The following is an 18,818-nucleotide window of genomic DNA, read 5'->3' as shown; positions in this document are numbered from 1 at the left end:
GTATGTATGGTCTTGTTAACTCTTGAGTGTTTGTCACAGGTGGTCTGAGATCTCTGCTTTTCTTCTAAATTCTTTTTGTTAACTCTTGTAATCATGAGAATGTGGACTTTTTTAAGTGTTTTTAAGAGAATCTCTTTATCTATCACCAATGTAAAGAAAAAATAGAAAATGTTTTTCAGATTCTTTCTTAGTACTCTCAGTAATTTATTTTCCATCTAGGTGATACTCACTGCTTTGAAGTTCTATAATTTCTGTAAATGTGCATAAACCTTTTACAGGAATGTCCAACTTTCTCACCCACATCTCAAATAGTTCTAAGCATCCCTTGTCCATTTGTGAGTCATGCATCCTGAAATGCAAGCTGCCACAATGGTGGTGTAATTGGCAGAACAGTTCATCATCCTGTGCTTCGTTGCCTGTAAAGTTGCTTTGAAAGTCATTTATTGGGGGTGCTGTTAAAATCCCTGGTTGCAGAATTTCAAAGTTCTTTTTTATACAAAAGAGAATAAAATCTTTTTCTTTTCCTCCATATGACTACCAGTGGCCAGTGAAGCAGATTACTTCAAAACTGACATATATTCCGTGCTGTAGTTCTAGTGAAGAACTCATGGAGAGCAGAAAAAAGACATAACAGGAAGCTGTTTATCACTTCTGCTCTGTAGGCATCTGCTTCAGATCCTGCTCTTTTGATAAATATTTTTCTAGATATTTTCAGTTATTTTTTCTTAGCCTTGCTGATATTTTTTTAGCTTATACCTCACAAGATACTCTCCAAGTTGAAGCTGTTGTCTTCTCCTTTCCATTAATAAAATCCATTCTGACTTCTGAGCACCATAGGGTGATTGTCACCATTTTCTTTGCAATAGCGAGATGAAGGAGGAGCTCTCTGTGTAACTTCATATGCAGGAAAATATGGATCTGACGTTTAATGTCCAAACACTGAGCAGATGTGAAGCTTTTCCAGAATTTCCTTAGTGCTTCATAAATGCTTGGACAACAGCAGTTTTTCTGGATCAACATTCTCACTGTATCGGTTTACACCATGAAGTGGCAGCCATAATCAGTTTATTTTTCTTTCCATGTTGAAATAGAAAATTTAGGGGTGGGGGGAATGTCAGTGACTTTGTGAAGTGTAGCAGGTGGGTACATTTTATATCAGAGATTAGATGGGATTTGTGTTCTAAGAATCTGCTTGAACCAAATCTTGGAATTTTGTATGAGTATGCTTGTACTCATAGTGCCAATAGTCAATAACATAAGTCTTAGGAAAAGGAGTTACTTTGTGGAACTATTCATTGGAATAGCAACACACAAAAAACAGCAGCAACAAAAAAACCCTCAAATCTTTTTTTATAACGCACCCATGTGACGGTGCAAGCCTTGTCTAGCAGCATTCATTGAAAGTGTGAAGGCTCAATTGAAGGCTGCTTGTTGAATAGGAAGAGTCATGTCTGTCTTAACAGTGCTGTTCATGGACAGAATTGTAAGCAGCTGTAGCTGAAGATGTAACAAAATAGCCAATGCATAGCACAGATTTTATGATTAACAGTAGTGATGTGGTTTTAGCACCTAGAGCCGCCAGTCAGCTGGTGGAGTCTCCCTGTAGTAGGCACCACACAGTCCTTTTCAGTCTGGGGCTAAACGTGAGTCAGGAAAACCAAAGGTAAACTGCAGGGAAGTATAACAATCAGTGTGACCAAATTCATGAGAAGCAATGGAAGCCTAACAGCTATTGAATGTATCAGAAAAGTGGGGGGGAAGCTGTATACAACTTCAAAGTAAAAATTATATAAATGTCTATGATGTGTCAGTTTGTACCTCTTTGTTTTTGTCATGGTTAAATAAGATCAACTCGACAAAGGGCAGGGCAGAAGATATGCTGGGGATGTGTAAATGGAAGACTGCCTCTTTACTGAAATGCATTGAACTAACTATTCACTTCAGGCAGCTGATTGACAGAACCATCTTATTTGGGCAAACACAATTTATTCTGCCTTTCTTATTCTCATTTTTTCTCGTGGTTTGAGGACTTCAGTGAAGTCCTGTTTGGAGTGTCTGTTCTCAGCATAAAACTGTTTAAGCCTAAGGTGAAAAATTAATGAACCATTCACTTCAGATATTTGAAAACTAATACTGCTTTATTATGAATGCAGCCGGTGTCAAAGATGTGGGTATATGTAATTATGGTTCAGTATTTATTCGGACTCTCCTTTTTTTTTTTTCGATATTTTTTGGGAGACCGTTATTAAAAAGTGTTTTGGGTTCTAGAAGTAATTACTTTAATGAATTTTACCTGTAAAGTTTTTAGACAGTTTTATCAGATCCTGGCAGAGGGTGACTGGCAGATAGCGATGAAATACAACATTCTGCCCGATCCTTCTCTGAATCTGGAATTCAAATGTAAAGAGAAAGTTAATACTTATCACAACTTAACACACTAACTTTTTAGAGAAAAATAAATAAAAGCCTAATGGCATAATTCTGAAGAAGCTGTAGGTAAAGAAATAGTATTTTAATGAGACAATATTTTAACTAAGACATTGTGACTCTCCTGTTTCATGTGCTCTGATTGTAAGAGTTTTGCAAGTTGTTCTAGAGCTGTTTTCTGCCTCATGCTATTCACCTCCTTCTCTTTTCCATGATGGGCTTTTAGTCTGCGAGAATAATCTTACTTTTCATGGGAAGATATGACGCCTTTATTAGGCCAACTGAAATACTTGAGACAGATGAGCATTTTGTCTAGAAGTTCTTCAGAGCGTTTCCATGTGCAGAGCCTGCCTTTTTCTTCCAGTGCTGTCATGTGGTCTCCCAAAATATAATCTCATCAGAAATCTCCCCGTGCTTAAATGTTGGACAATCATGTGTGGAAACTCATGTTTTCAGTTCAAGGGAGATTTTAAAATATGCATGAATCAGCTGTCATTGTGTGTGTTTTGCTGTGGCTTCTTAAGATCTTAAAGCTGTACATGATGTATTCTGATGCTTTTTGATCTGTACCTTCCTCCACTTGATGTGTCTATTCAGTGCTCTCTTATTCTGGGCCTCCTTTAGCTGAGCCTTCAACCTTCCATCGCAGGAACATCCCTGCATTTATAAAATAAATTATAGTCACCTTAGCTGCACTGAACGCACTTGGAGTCAATGAGAAGATCAGATTGTATTATTTAAAAGAGGAAGGTGAATATTAACATTTTCAGGCTTTTGGTATATGTAAGGAAGCATGTCTCGTAGAGTTGCCAGTATATCATCAATGTGCATCCTCTGTAGTATGTTTCTTGTCAAAGTACAAGTTTGTGACAGCTTGCCCCTGAAACAGTTCTAGTGCTAAGTAGCACAGTATCTGTAGAATTAAAACATTTTGGCATCCCTAGTAAAGTGTTCACTGCCTTATGTTCATGCAGACAGATACTTCTGTGTGATTTCAAGGTATTTCAATATCTGCTCTTCCTTATGAAGCTCTGCAGTTCTCACTTGAATTTGAAAGGTATTACTGATCAGTAATTCCATTATTCACTGATTCTTTTAGCTACACACAAATTTAATGTGTTGTGTTTAAATTAAAACCTAATACCTGCTTGCACTCTTTGATAGTCTCTTTCTTGTGGAACTATTCTCCAAATACCATAATACATACGTCTAACTTCATGGCACATGTTCTTGAAGGGATATTCTTTCTTTTGGTAAAGTAACTACAAAATAACAACCATTTATCTAAGCCAGTTGTTCTAAGCTGTGTTGTAGATATTTGCTTATTTTGTTTCATTGATGCAGCAGAGAAATACTCTAATTTTCGTTTACTAAATTGCTGTTCTCTTTCTGTCATTTAAGATGGAAGTTACAGACAAAATCGACTGAACCTCACAACACTGTTGGTACAACCAATTTCTGCAGTGCTTGCCAAAAAACTAATTTCCTTACCTGAGGAGACTGTCCAAAATGACAGGTGTATACCCCTCCAAATGCCAGCTACAGGTAATGCAGGTAATAATAATTCTCTGAACTTCAAGTTTCACCAGGAAAACTGTCATCATGATAAGAACAAAATACCTTGAGTAAAGCTAGATGTAATGAAAGAATGCATTCAGAGTGTTTCTTCAGAGATAATACCATTTGCAAAGTCAGATTATTGCTTCAACAAGCCTTTTGCTGATGTGGGGGAAGAAGTGAGAATGCAGTCTTCTAGCAAAGCTACTGCTCAGTGTTTCAATTAACACCTTCCAGATAACATTCCAAAGGAGCTGTGTATTTAAACAGTCATTCTGTCTTTTTTGTTGTTTTCTACTAGTCTGCCTTTCACCAGAAAAAAATATTATATTTTATTATAATTCCTGTTTAACTTAATTGATTTGAAGCAGTGGTCTTGGGAGAGGCAAATTAAGCTACCCAGTGTATCCTTTGCAAAGTACAGTGATGGGAACACTAAAAGCCATTGTTAAGGGTAACCACTGTACTGTCATATATGTGCTGTATCACTTGTTCATTGCTTTTGGAAGGTTACTGTGGAATGGAATTAAAGTCTTAAAAAAGGTTGATTAATTTTACAACTTGTGCTAGCATTTCTAGTTATGCATGCTAAAAGAAAGGCAGAAAAGCCTCATGCTTTCTTGCTTAAGCTGTCATGGTTAGGCAGGACTTTTGCATGGCTCACTAGCTGTTTTAAAGATGAACTGGTCTTCCCCATAACCAGTAGACAGGGCTTCTGTAAACAGCAAAAGGAAGGACTAAGTGCTTAACCATTCCTGGTAGGATGTGTGCAGCTTGCTAGTATTGGAGGAATTTTCAACAGCTGAAGTGCCTAAAGGAAAGCATGAATTTGGGCTGGCAGACAACACTCATTTTAGAAAGATAAAAGGCTGTACTGTGTCTATTTCTCAGAAAGCTTTGTTTGGTGGCTGCAGGACAGAATCACCTACAGGGCAGCTTATTTTACTTTTTCAGTGACAGGTGTGGCATGTCTGCTTTAATTCCCTGAGAAGGCAGGAGTTCTGTGTAGTGGAAAATATCTGGAAAGAAAGAATATTCCCACCTATCAGTCTAGTAAGAGCCAATCCATGTCCAGCTGACTCTGGGGGAATGCAGCAGCTTGTGTTTGATTTCATGTAAAGCTTTAAATTCCGCAGTAGTCCGTGTGGAATTAAAAAAAAAAACAAACCAAAACACCACAAAAGCCAGCAACAACAAAAAAATCCCCACAACAATTTATTGAGCAAGTAGGGTCTAAAATAAGAAGCCTTACATAATTCTATAATGCTTTATGATATAGTTTGGCTTGAAATGATGGTGAAATTGTAGATGTGCCAGGGCGTGTACTGTGCTGAAGTGTTCAGCAGCAGCCTTAATAGAAGAGGTAAAAGGCTGGTCTCATGGTAAGAAATCTTGTATATTTATTTAATAATAAGTATAGAAAAAATGCTGAACAGAGCAATGCACATGAGAGCAGTGAAGGCAGAATTTGCAGTCTTCCTGTTGATTTGAAGAAGCTTAAGAGAGAGGTTTCACTTCTGACGTAAAACTCATCACTTATCTGTCAAAAGACGTGAATGAGCAATTCAGATGATTGGTTGGCTTCAAATTTGTTAGAATAAAATGATCATCATTCTCTCATCAGTATGTTTCAAAAAGCTGAACAGCAGATTCATCAGTAATGATTAAACATTTATATATAGTTTTCTCACATTGCCTCTCTTTTCCCTTAGCCTTGCAGTTTTCAAGAGACATAATTGTGACAGAGTGGGAGGATGTGGAGAGAAACAGCTGAGATATATTGAGTGCTTAGAACCTACAAAGTGAATAGTAACAGTTGAAGTTAGTTGTTGGTTTTGTCTCAGTTGAAGGTAGCAATTAGATTGGCTTTTTGTTTAGTATGGTGCTTTGTTTTTAATCCTCATGAATCTGCACTTCTGTGTTCTCATAAATTGTTGTGTTTTTTTTAAAATAAAACAGGCAGAAGGAATTTAGAGTTAAGTTTTATAGAGAAGCTGTACACTTCTGAATCTTTCCTTTCTTACAGAAAAGTACTAAGATATTTTCTAGAACATTGTGAAGATTACCAAAGAACTAAAGCATTCCTATAAACATAAATGAAAAAGTCTGTCTGTGTTGCAGTAAATTTTCCTTGTTTAAGTTATTTGCCCCTTGATCATATGAAATTTGAATAATTAATTATACAAATGGAAAAACTGGTAGTGTCTTTTAATTTTCGTATTAGACGATCATTATCCAAGACAGAGTTCTTTCCAAGTGCTGCACTAGTGCAAACCAAGCCTGTCTTCTTTTCAGTCAGAGGAAGGGCATGAAAAGATATAAAGGATAAGTGCATCCTCCTATTAGGCCACAGCCTTGTGATGTTGTTATAAGTTTCTCCTTCGTAGCTTGCTACCTGTCAGAGAAAACAGACTGCCATATTTATTAAACTCTGTGCCATTATACACTATGCTGTCAATATGTAAATTTCTAGGTATTTGTACTATGCTAAACATAAATGCAAGAAAACGAAGAAAGAGTAAGATGCCAGCATATTGTGTGGCCATGCATCTTACTGTATCAAACAAGTCTGAATTCATTGCACAGCAGAAATAATGATGTTCTGCAGATATTGCCTATTGGCATTTCAAAGAAGTACATGTTAAATAGGGAAGGCAGATGTAATACAGAAATACTGTATATTAAAACTTACAAACATTTATACTAATCCTGATTTGTGATTCCTTTAAATTATTTCCTCTGTTTAAATAGCAGTTCATTAACAGAATTTAGCGTAAACAGTGTGAAACATTATATATATATCTGTATATATATATATATATCCTCTCTACTCCAACTTGAATCCACAAGTGTTGTTCTGCTAGAATTGCAACCGATCAAGACACATTTTCAGAATTCTCCTCTGTGCCAATATTTTTCATAGTGATGTTGGTTTTGATTGCTGTAAACCAGGTAAAGAATCTCTTGGTAGTGTGTGCTTAAAAAGTTAGAGCCTAACATAAGTTTTTTGAGTGACTGGAACAAGAGATCTGTCGAATGTCATTGTACCCTGACTACCTCAGCTGAATTAGTGCCACTGAGTAAACACGGCTATGGGTTTTTGATGATGTTTAAAAGCTTTACTTTAAATGCTATTTCAAACTGATGTATTTTAGTTCAGGTGAGGTTTATGTTGATTTCAGCAGGACTTATATTCACGTTAAAAACTGGGTTACTTGAAGTTATTTAGTGTACCTCGTTTCCCTGCTCTTCTCAAATAACTCCTGGTTTTATAATCTAAGAACAAGGTTAACAAAACACATTAAGTCACTTAGCACTTGATGCTTCTATACTGGAGTTAAATGTGCATGTAGGGAAATTTTTGTATGTGAGTAGCAAAAATCGTGTCAAATGAGTTCAATTTTCAAATCTGAGTCCCTAATGATATTTGTTTAAAATCCAGTACTTAAAAGAATACTCAGAGAACTGTCTGATTATAGGTGTTTTGTGTGATTAGAATTGAAGAATTTAACCAATGTGTTTAAAAATCAGGCTCACACTATACTATACATGCTGGTATGAGCTCAGAATAGTTTTTGCTTTTCTTAACTTCTAAAATTGTAAATCAAATAAGTAGGAGATATCCATGCATCTCTAAAATTAACTATTTAATTGTGAGAGGAGAAGGTAATCCTTTGGGATGAGACAATTTACAGGTTTCAAGTCAAGAAATAAATAAATAACACTTACTAACAATAATGTTCTTCTATTTCAGAAGTAGCTTTTGGCTTAGAAAAAGTCAAAGTGTATCACAAATAATGTTAAGCTAAAGTCTCATCATAGTTTTCCAGAGAATAGGGAAAAAAAGAGAGCAAGTTGTCAAGATCTTTAAAATACATCATTAGAGAGGTTTGTTGTCAGAACTGTGTAAAGCAGATTAAATTTCACTGCTGTTACATACTCCACAGAGTACTTTCAGCCTTTTCATCTGGAGTACTAAGCCTTTAAGCTCAAGTCACTTTAAGCTGACTGCTCTATTACATGACTGTGAACTCAAATATCTGATTCCAGAATATGTGTATTCTCAGAAGTTAATTTTCTATTTCTTTATTGTTAGTTGAAGACTGGATAGCTGATAGTTGTCTTCAAAAGGATTTATCTTCTTGTTGTCTGAAATGGAGCCTGAAGAAACAGAAAAGGAAAGGAATAAGTTTTGGTTTGAAAATCTTTTTTAGGCAGAGTAAATTGGCTCTAGAACAGCAGTAGGTGAGAAATTGCAGCAAGAAGTAACTCACATAGTATAGATTAAATTTAAACTGCTTTATCAGCATGGGTGCTGTGAGCTTCTTTCCCCTTGTTTTAAAAGAACAAAGAAAGAATCTAGAGGATGGTAGAGAGCTAGGAACTGTATTTTTTAATAAAATATTTTTGAAAAATAATATTATCTGCAGATTTTTAGAACACAATTCATCATCATGTGGTGTTAACCTTACGGTAAATTAGAACGGCAAAGTTAATTCCAACTCAAACTCCAACATATGCATGACAGATCAAAATATTAAGTTGATGTGATTTATTATTTTTTATTATTTTAATTAACTGTGCTTGACTTGAATTTTCTGTACTGTTGCATTCTAGCAAAAACGAGTTGTCACGTAGAGGACACAGCTACTGATAACAGAGGAGGTTGTCTCTGAATAAAGATTAGAATTAATATTGCTTGTTGTTTTTTTTAAAGACAAAATTCCTAGCAGTTGGTTCACTTTTTTCAAATACCGATGAAGACTAGTGAGTGAAAATATATTGGATTTTGTTTTAAGAGAATTTTAAAGTAAATTTACCAGATGAATTGCCAGCAAATGAACCTTGAAGAACAGTATTGTAGAAATGTATTGCTTTTATTTTACATGTTGCAGTAAACTCCCTGCTTGCATATTCCACACGTCTCAGGAAGCAAAGCCAGGAAACAAACAGCTAGGAATACATCTGTGGGAGGTTCATAGCCTGGGAGATAGAGAGCAAAATGATCCGTGGAATATTTTTTTTTTTTTGTCTGTGACAGTTGGGATATGGACGTTGAAGGAATTCTGGCTCAAAGATGCCTTTAAACACAGGCCTGCTATGGACTCTTCCAGTTCTCTGGCTGAAAAAGAACCTCCCTGGAGGTCTGGGATGCTACAGGGCTTGTTGTCAGACAGTTTCCGCCTTTTAAGTTAGAGCAGTTTAAGACATTTTCACTTTTCTCAGATAGAACTTATGAGATGAATGTTAATACAGCCTATTATGCAAACAAAACATTTTAAAGGTACCATCAGCCCCCTGTAGTTAGCTGTTTGTTCCCATTGCCACACACTGCAGCAGTTAGGATGGTTACTGTGTCCCACCTGGTGGACAGAGGGAATGGCATTAAGTCTCAGCAAACGACAGTTCATTTTTTTTAACTCTTTGGCTTGGCGTTGCTACAGTCTCAACTGGCCTAGCAGTGCTGGCAAGTCTCTAATATATGGGCACATTTTGGAATTTTTCTGCCTTTGTGTTTACAGCATTTCCTCAGCTGATACTGGCTAAGCCAAGACAAGCTGTGTTCTGTTGGCAGAAGTTCCCAAGTATATCACCAAGGGCTATGCTGGCTAAGTGATTGGTAATGCACAAGTCTAACTTTTCCCACCTGATTTAGCATAGGAGTTTCCTCCAGAAGAATACTGTAATATAAACCAGGTATAATTTTCTGGATATTATTCAAAGATTGACCTGAGCAAAGGCTTAGGTGAGAAAAACTTATAAGGATTAAGACAAATTTTCTTATCATAGAATTATTTAAATCACACTTTTTCTCTTTAATTCTGTTGTATCCCAGCAGCATTTCTTGTGTGAATTAAATGATCTTTTAACTCAAGGAGTAGAAGTTTCTTTTGAGATTCCAGCTTTGAACCTCACTGCTAAAATGGGACTAAGAAAATAATGTAATATTTCATGTTTTAATCTCTAGTTCCTCTCTAGTTTTTTAATTTATTTTCTTTTTATCTTTTAACAGGCAAAAAAATAATCAGTTTGAATATTCAATCAATCACAACTTACAAGACAATTTCTAATGTTATTGGCTATATAAAAGGAACGGTTTTTCCTGGTAAGTAGACCTTTATCATTTGTATAATTTGTTTTATAATGGCTGGAAGTCATACCTGGAGTCAGGATTCTTAATCTGAAATTAAGGGGATATTATAGTTAAAATAATTATATTTTTACACAACAGGCAGGAATTACACATAGACCATAAGGAGTATTAGTATTTTGTACAAAGTAACTATGTTGGTGGTTTTAATGTTAATGTGCTGTATTGCACAATTTGAGTTAATATCCAGAATCTCTGTACAATTGTAGAAAAGGTTTTGCTTTTTTTCCCTAATATTAGGAGAATTTTGAGAAAAATAAAAGGCCTTCAAGTCCAGAACTGTACATAATTCAAGTGTCTCACTGAAAGCAAGGTGTAGGGCAAGATGATCTCGTTTAGCTAAGAATCTAGTATCTAATGGGATTATAATGTACAAAAAAACTATTTCTGAGTTCTTAATCACACTTGCTGCAGCCTTATTTTTAGTTATGATCATGCCTTAAGCTAGTTTTATGCAAGTCTACAAGTAATAATTGCTGTTCTATATGTCTAAGAACTAAACAATAAGATTCGAAGTGCAACTGTGACCTGAACCACACACCCTGCCTCTTTCTTTGTAATATGCAGATAGTATAATAATCAGGAAAACACAGGAATGAAGGTAATTTGAGCTTATTCTGTCTGCAGGGAAATCAGCCCGAAAGTCAAAGGGGTTCTGCAACATGAGTGAAGGCTGTTACTCGTTACTTATGTAAAGTATTGCAGAGCTAGTCCAATTTCAAATGTACAGGTGGTATCATCATCACATTAGTCTTGATTAATACTCTTTTTCTAGATTTATGTACAGTCCCTTAGGAAATGGGCCGGTCATTTCATATTTTTGTGATGGAATTGAAGGAGGTGAAGAAGATTTAAGTTTATTTCTCTTAGTGAAATACTGACTCAATTTTGTGTGTGCTGAACGCTTTATTTTTCACCAAAACATATTAAAAAAACAAAAAAACAACATAGAAAATAACTAGCACAATTAATTTAATTTAAATAAAAGACTTAATTTTCTTCAATAATTTTGAAATTACTAGTCTACTATTGTTAATGTTTTGCTAACAGCTGTCATGGAACTTGAAAGGTAGAAACTGCCGTGTTTAGACATACTGTCTACTGGATTGTGAAACAGCAGCAAGGCAAACGATAAAAAGGATGCATCAGTTTCTCTTTAATAAATTCTTTATCTACTCAATACATTAATCCATAATTTTATTATTGCTTTCTTAATAAGAACCTAATTTTTAAAGGTATGTCAGTATATGTTTAAGAATCTAAGGATATATAATCAAGTTAATTCAGTAGCACTACCCAGATACCAACAGTTCATCTCGTAAACGTCTTGCTGAAGAAGGGCCATTGCAACTGGCTTCTCATGTAGGCACAAGTTAAGCTTATAATGCACCATGGATAACATTTTGTACAGAATTAATGCTAAACCTACATTTGTTTCTCTGCTCTTCCTGGTTGATACTATAGCCAAGTCCTCTCAACTGATTTTGATGCTTGATGTTTTTATGCCATTGATTCTCTTTTATTTTGACTTTTTTTTTCTACTTTCATATGCTTGGAATATTCACCTTTCTGTTCCCAGAAATGCAGAAAGCAAGCAAAATTTATCTGCAGTGCTTAATGAAAGACTGCAGAGCATCACCAAGAGGGGATTATTTTCCCTTAAAGACCTCTGAAAACACAGGCACACAGACAGACACATCTATGTAACAGTGATTTTACTTGACATTTGATCTGAGGAGTAACAAGGAGCATTTGAAATCCAACCAAGATACTAAAAGGAGCAGAGAAAATATGATACTTGGTAGCCTTTTAAAACCTGAAATACCTAACACTAATTATGTAGCTCTATTGGGCAATGTTCAAAATGGGATGTATAACAAGAGAAGACAGTAGATAAAGCTGCTCTTATTTAATGATAAATCCCTGTTGTCCTGCCTATCAACCCCCTGAACACTCTATCATCTTGCAGCTTTCCAAAGTATCTGATGGATATTTTTTCTCTATCTCTAGTTCTTTCTTTCTCTGTTTTCTTACCATGTGATCTCTTTGTCTACGTGTTTCAGCAAATGATTATGAGAAAGGACAGCTGTTGCCTCTGTAAGCATGACCATCCATTCTCCTATGCTTTTCCTATAGTCATTTGCTTCAGGGTATTGCCTCTATTCAAGAGGGAGAGAAGTGCAAAAATGAAAAATTTCAAAGGAGGCACCAGCTGTAATGTTTTTACCCCTGTTCATTCAGCTGGCATCTCCTACAGTAAGTTGCTGCTTGTAGCTCTCTTCTCCAACAAAATATCCTATAATACTTTACATAAGGTCTTTTTTCACTCCTCTTCACATGCACTGTTCACAGACTGGACAAAGATTATAATACAGGGCAAGCACTGATCCTGTCTGATCAACCCATGTTAGTGGCCCTTCAACTAATAACATTAAATTGTCTAAACTTAGATTGACGTTTTGAGTTTCTGCTTTTAGAAGGAGATTTTAATTTATGCAGATATACAACCCCCAAGCAGGAGATGGAAAATGTTGTGGTGTAGGTACATAACAGATGCCCTGTTTGTAAAGCATTTTTGTTTCCTTATAAAACTATATCACCATGTATTTTATTGAACAAAACTGGTAAAATTCCAGTCAGAGGATGATTTTGTAATCAAAGTGTGTTTGTGTTCAGTTAAAATTGCTTCTAGCCAGAAGTCACAGCAAAAAAAAACCCAAACCCTGAAGAATAAATATTTAATTTTATGATCAATATAAAACATGGGCATTTTACCACCTATGTGTTGCTACATTCCAGTATACTGACAACAGAGAAGGATGAATCCCCTGGGATAAAGAAAGAAAACTGGCAGAAAACCAAAACCTTTTCTCTTTTTGGAACCCAAATGACACCCAGAGATTGTTGTGGATCTGGCATCACTTCATAACTATTCTGTTCTCTGTTGATATCGTGAAATATGGAAAGAACGCCTTTAAAAGTCTAGATCTGGACGAGAAATAGGCTTTACTAAACATCAGAACCCAACCAGTAAGCAATCCTTCAAAGAGGCTTTGATGGCGATTTCATCATTAATAGTTTACTAAGTCATTCAACTTAACTCTGCTTAGACTTCTTGACACGTCAGTAACACAAGTTGTTCATGTGGCTTCATACCACATCATCCTTTTGGAATAAAATAAGGTTCTTTAGACTTGTGAGTTATTATTTAGGTTATAGATCATGCTTTGAGAGATAAAGATGCCATTTAGTATTAAAAACAAAAAAAAGTGCGTTTTTTTCTGGGTAAATCTAGGCACGTTCTTTGTATCAGATGGAAGCTTCTTTTCATTTTATAAAATACTTTCTTCCACTATCATCAAGGTTGCTGACTTACCGTTTCTGTATCATTCATTCTCTCTATTCCTCTGTCATGTTTCCTCTCTAAACCTGCAATCCAGGTATTTTCAATGTCTCCTTACATGGAAGTCTAAGTCCTGATACATAACCCTTCTGGTTACCAGCTTCTCAACTGCTGTTTCTGCAATGTCTTTTTTGAGATAGGGTGGTGAGCACTGAACACAGTCTTCCAGGTGAGGGAGTACTAATACTTTCTGTGTTTTCTCTATGTTTCTCATCGTACTACCGCACCTTTTATTTTCTTTTTTGGACACTAATAAGTATTGAAGATAGAGTTTCCTGCTTATTCATTTGTGTTTTTTTTCTTAGCACTCCAGTGTAAGCATAGAACTTAATTAGATTATCTATGTTATGAAGTCCTGGCTGTAAAAATTATCAGATTTATAAGAAGGGGGAGTAATAAGCAAACAATGAAGGCAAGGACACAGGGATTAAATTAGAAAAGTATATACATATATTTACTAGTTTATTTTTCAGTAGTATTCACAGGTTTATGTATTTATAGTGTATGATTGTCTTGCACATGATCATATAATTTTTTGTTGACAGCATTGTGTTGTATTAATGGCATTACAGACTACTAATACAGTTTATCTTTAAGGTTTTTTACACTTATTTAATGCTAGTGTCCAGAAGAAATAAGATTCTTGTCTGTCTTTTTTCACATTTCAGACAGATACGTCATTATTGGTAGTCACCACAGCAGTTTGAATATATATGGTGGACAAGAATGGGCCAGTAGCACTGCTATCATCACAGCATTTATACAAGCCTTGATGCTGAAGGTTAAGAGAGGCTGGAGACCTGATCGGACCATTGTTTTCTGCTCATGGGGAGGAACTTCCTTTGGGAACATTGGTTCATATGAATGGGCAGAGGTAAAATAATTTTAAGATTCATTGCAATGATTACTGTTGTTGTGAGCTTTCATTAACTACTCCGTGACATCTGTGTACATTCATGTACTCTAGCAAATACAGTGAAGACATCTGCAGAGGCAGTTCCTGTGGAACAGAGCATGTTTGATAATGGGCTGGGAAATTGTTCCCATAGCTGTGAAGGTCGCAAATACAGCACCTTTGTGAGCAGATTCCCTTCCCTACCTCAGCAGAGGGCTGTACAAGGCGGTATTGCCAGAGTTTGGGGGAGAGAGGAAAACCTCAAGAAGACCTGGGTGCAGGAGTAGCTTAGAGGGCTTTTTCTCCTTCTTGGGGGTTCAACAGTTACTAATTTTTACTTGATAGGCTTAGTATGGGGTGAAGTGACTCAAGAGCACACTGAATGAAGAGAACTATATCATGGTTTGCATTAATTACATAAACATTTCAATGTCTCCATGGCTAGTGCTGTTCCACTTTTTACATATTTGTGCTAAGGAGTTAGATACAATCTGGCACAGACAATTCCTTAGGCTCTTGCTTTCAGCAGAATAGAAATCAAGTTACTGAAAAAAAATACCTCATCAGAGTATTGTTGATAATATATGATTACAATATACTTCAGCTGATAAATGGAAGGAACAGTTAGCAGAGAGGTTCATGGCTGCTGAATTAAAACAGTAGCTAAAATGAAGAGTTAATTGTGAGAAGCAGCTAGCTCCTACTGAAGTTTCATACTTCCAATGTGATTATTCTTCAAAACAAGATGGGGTGAAAAAAATCAAATTGAAAAGATCCAGGCTGGAAGCAAAATTTGTTTAGTTCCACTTCAAGTCAGCTTTACATCAGATGTAATTGAGTTACACCCCTTCTGCTCAATATAAAAAGCACTCCATGCAAAGAGTAACTCATTACTGAGAAGGCAAAGAGGATCTTTTTTAAAAAGAGATAATAATTGAAACAGTTTGTACATGCTATTTTTGTAGTGTACAACAAAATAAAATGAAAACGCTGGGAAAGTTATACAATTCAAACCTGAATGTGGTCTCTAACATTTTGAGTACATTTAACTGTTAATAAAGATAGCTTTTAAAGTTTATCTTCTGTCAGGCATAAGTTTAAAAGCCTTCACGTTGTTTCACAGTATGAAATGTTTTCATTTTTGGCCTTTACAAGTGTAGTCATTTTTAATTCCTCCTAGGCCTGTTAGCGTTTTGTTGAGTGGATGTGTGAAATGGAATTATAACTTCTGCTATATAGAGAAATAACACTAAGATACCCTTTTAAGTTCTTAACAGCATATCGTAAGAAGTAGTAGTAAAGTAAAACTTGACGAATCGCAGAGGACAAAAACATAGGATGCAGTGTTTCCCTAGAAGAAACTGAAAGGCAAATCAAATCTTAATTATAATGATGCTTAGTAATAACCAGTGCTGTGCTTGTGTCCTAGGATCTGAAGAGAGTTCTTCAAAGAAATGTTGTGGCATACATTAGCCTCCATAGTCCGGTCAGAGGCAACTCAACTTTATACCCTGTTGCATCCCCTTCTCTCCAGCAACTGGCAGCAGAGGTTAGAAAAAAATACTTTCTTTCACATGTGGTTTATGAGGTTACATGTGTAACATCCTTGACGCTGGTTGGTTTTAGATAACTATAGGTGGAAGCTGTTTTTAAGAAGGATTTTAACCTCACAGATACATGTGGACTGTTTTTACTAAGTAAGCAGGTTAAATTTTAATTTAAAAATTGCAAGTTGCATTAAGAGGTTGGAAAAGATAACTTAATTCAACAGCTCGTTATACCAAGTACTGCCATACTTGCGTGCCCTACGGCTTTTTTGCCTTTTAGCATCTTTAAATAGCATATTTTTTATTCTTTAGCACAAAGTACATTTTTCTCTTCCTAATCTGATCTTTCCAGACTGTTTTGCAATTTGCATTTAAACCTGTATATTTGCCAGATGTAACATGACACACAGGAAGAGTATGACTCTAAAATAGTGTGTCGAGTTCAGTGCTCAGCTCCACATTTGTAACTAGTCTACAGTCAGAACTTTCTGTAGTTTTGCTGGTGTAGATGCACGTAGACTTTAATGACCTTATTGCTGTTAATCTGAAGCTGCTGAATTTATAAATATTTAAAATCAAATGCATGCAAGTTACTCTGTATAATTTACTTGTTGTAGGGTAATGTTAGTTGTAATCAATGCCACTCTCATAGTTTGTGACATTAAAAAAATGGTAGGAATTACTGCTTCCAAATGCTGGCTAGATTTCTGAATTCATGTCAAGTATATTGACAGTGATGGAACAGCCCAGCATGGATCTTCATTTATTCCCACGGGTACTCACAATTTACCACATGTCTAGAAAATTTTCTCTGAAAGGATGATTTGCTTGTAAAGAATACTGATCTTACTTCCAGCACTTGCCAAGAAGACAACGAAATTACAGATTACCTCCAAATTATGACAGTGCAGATGGGGTAGGGCTTGTCTTTTTGGAGCTCATTTGATCCTGAAGAAATTATGAGTCCATTCCTGTAAGATTCTTGTGCAAGTTGCAAAGAAGGACTTAAAAAGTCCAATGAGACACAAGGATCATTCGAATTTGGAAGAGTAGTTCTCTTGAACATAGGTTTGTTAGAATATAAAAAAAAGTGAAACAGGAATTTAGAATTAATAAATCAATATATTTTAAAATAACAAGAAAAAATAACCAGTCTTTTTTAGTTAGATAAAAACTTACGGATATGTGGAAGGTACCACACTGTACCTTTGATTCAGTATTAAAAATCACACTTCCAATTTTAGGCTTCACAACAAACAAGACTGGCTTACATTATTTTTTTCCTATTCTTGCACAGTTTTGCAACACTGTTTTGATGAGGGAGAGACTAAGATCTGCTGACCATTCACACTAAGGACTGTTAGGTTTCATTCAATGCTCACTGTTAGACTAAAATTGTGGGCACTCCATCTCAGTAAGAAAGAGGAAGAATGTTTTCCTAGGGACTATTAATAACACAAATGCCTACAAAGGTTAAGTGTTAGGATTCTAAGAAAAACAATAAAAAACTGTAGTTTGTCCTGCAAATAAAACTGGAGTAAAAATCATACTAAATGCAGAGCACTCCAAGAATGCTTCAAGGACCACAGCTTAAAGAGAACTGTGGAGAAATGGCAAAGATAGGCAAGTGCATGCAACAGTGTTTACTTTCTGTGCTCTAACTATGGGGCTTTTCTGAAATAGTTTTGGGCACTTGCTAATCACTACAGCTTCTGAAACAGTTTTTTTTGTAATTTCTTGAAACAGTAGGAAAAGGTGGGAAGAAGTTTTAGCAAAAATGTACTTTGTGTGAATATTCTAGACTTAACCATTAAAAGAAAAATGACAAACCTGATTAATTGTCTTCTATGTGAGATCTGGTGGTCAGATAGAGAACAGGATAAGTGCTTGACTATGACATCTTCAAGATGTTTTATGTAAAGGGATTACATCTTTATTTTAGTTGCAGATTTCAAAAGGGTGCTACATAAGCAATCTGCAAATAATTTCATGTGCCTATCAGTGGGATTCTGGTTGAAACACCAAATTACTTGAGGAAGCTCATTTAAATATTTGGATTAATTAAGCAAAGAGGAATTCAAACAATTCTGAGACCTTGACATTTTTAATTCAAATATTCTTCATATCACTGTGCTAATTAGTGTCCACATTAACAAGAGGGAAATACTGCCAAGTTACATTTTGCCTGGTATTATTTTGTAAGGAAAACAATTTTTTATTCACTTGCTCAGATAGTGAATCACCGTTTGTTGGCAGATTGTCATTAATAAATTGGTTTTGTTTGATGATGGCATTTATTCTCTGTAAATAAGGCCATTAATGAATTTTTCTATAATTAGCATTTCAGAAGTTAAAAAGTTATTATGAAACATAAAATAATTGCTGTTTTCTTTTAACTGATTGGGTGATCGCTGCTGATCAAGCCAGGTCTGCTGCTATTGCTGAACCCAAGAAAACTCACTGCTTCTTTCTCCTAAGGAAAAGAGCCAATTAAAACTATAAAAAATTAGCTGAGCACTTTCCTTACCAGAAATTAGAAAAATACGAAATATTTTTCCATGCTATTTAGCAGTATTTAATTCTATTAATCTTTTGTATGTGACAGACAAATAATTTTTTTTTTTTGCAGCACCAAACACTTTTTAGTTTGTAGGTAAATGTGGAAAAAATGCCTCTGAAAAATGAAAAGCAGACCATTTATGTGTTATAGAGTAAAAAAGGTGAAATATTTTGAGTAGTTTTAAGTAATTTAATAGATATAGGTAGAAATTCAGTAGAAAAGTAGTAACTTTGGCTACTCTAGGCAAGATACAAAAGCTAATACAAAAATGCTTAAAG

General features: G+C 35.4%; 1 protein-coding gene across 4 annotated transcripts in view; it reads left to right on the top strand.

The window, feature by feature from the left end:
• Positions 1–18,818, top strand: part of NAALADL2 (N-acetylated alpha-linked acidic dipeptidase like 2) — a 384,820-nt gene that overhangs the window by 292,625 nt on the left and 73,377 nt on the right. For 2 of the 4 annotated variants that reach the window (XM_051626470.1, XM_051626468.1), the window contains exons 8-11: positions 3,829–3,981; positions 9,998–10,090; positions 14,207–14,412; positions 15,863–15,982. In XM_051626470.1, coding sequence (XP_051482430.1) covers positions 3,829–3,981; positions 9,998–10,090; positions 14,207–14,412; positions 15,863–15,982 — 572 coding nt within the window. The remainder of the gene's footprint in view (positions 1–3,828; positions 3,982–9,997; positions 10,091–14,206; positions 14,413–15,862; positions 15,983–18,818) is intronic. The other 2 variants (XM_051626469.1, XM_051626471.1) reach the window with 2 other exon arrangements.

The sequence above is a fragment of the Apus apus genome, chromosome 8 (genome assembly GCF_020740795.1).
Source record: "Apus apus isolate bApuApu2 chromosome 8, bApuApu2.pri.cur, whole genome shotgun sequence".
Classification (NCBI taxonomy): domain Eukaryota; kingdom Metazoa; phylum Chordata; class Aves; order Apodiformes; family Apodidae; genus Apus; species Apus apus.
The sequence above is the reverse complement of the archived record's forward strand: the minus strand, read 5'-3'. Positions and strand labels throughout refer to the sequence as shown.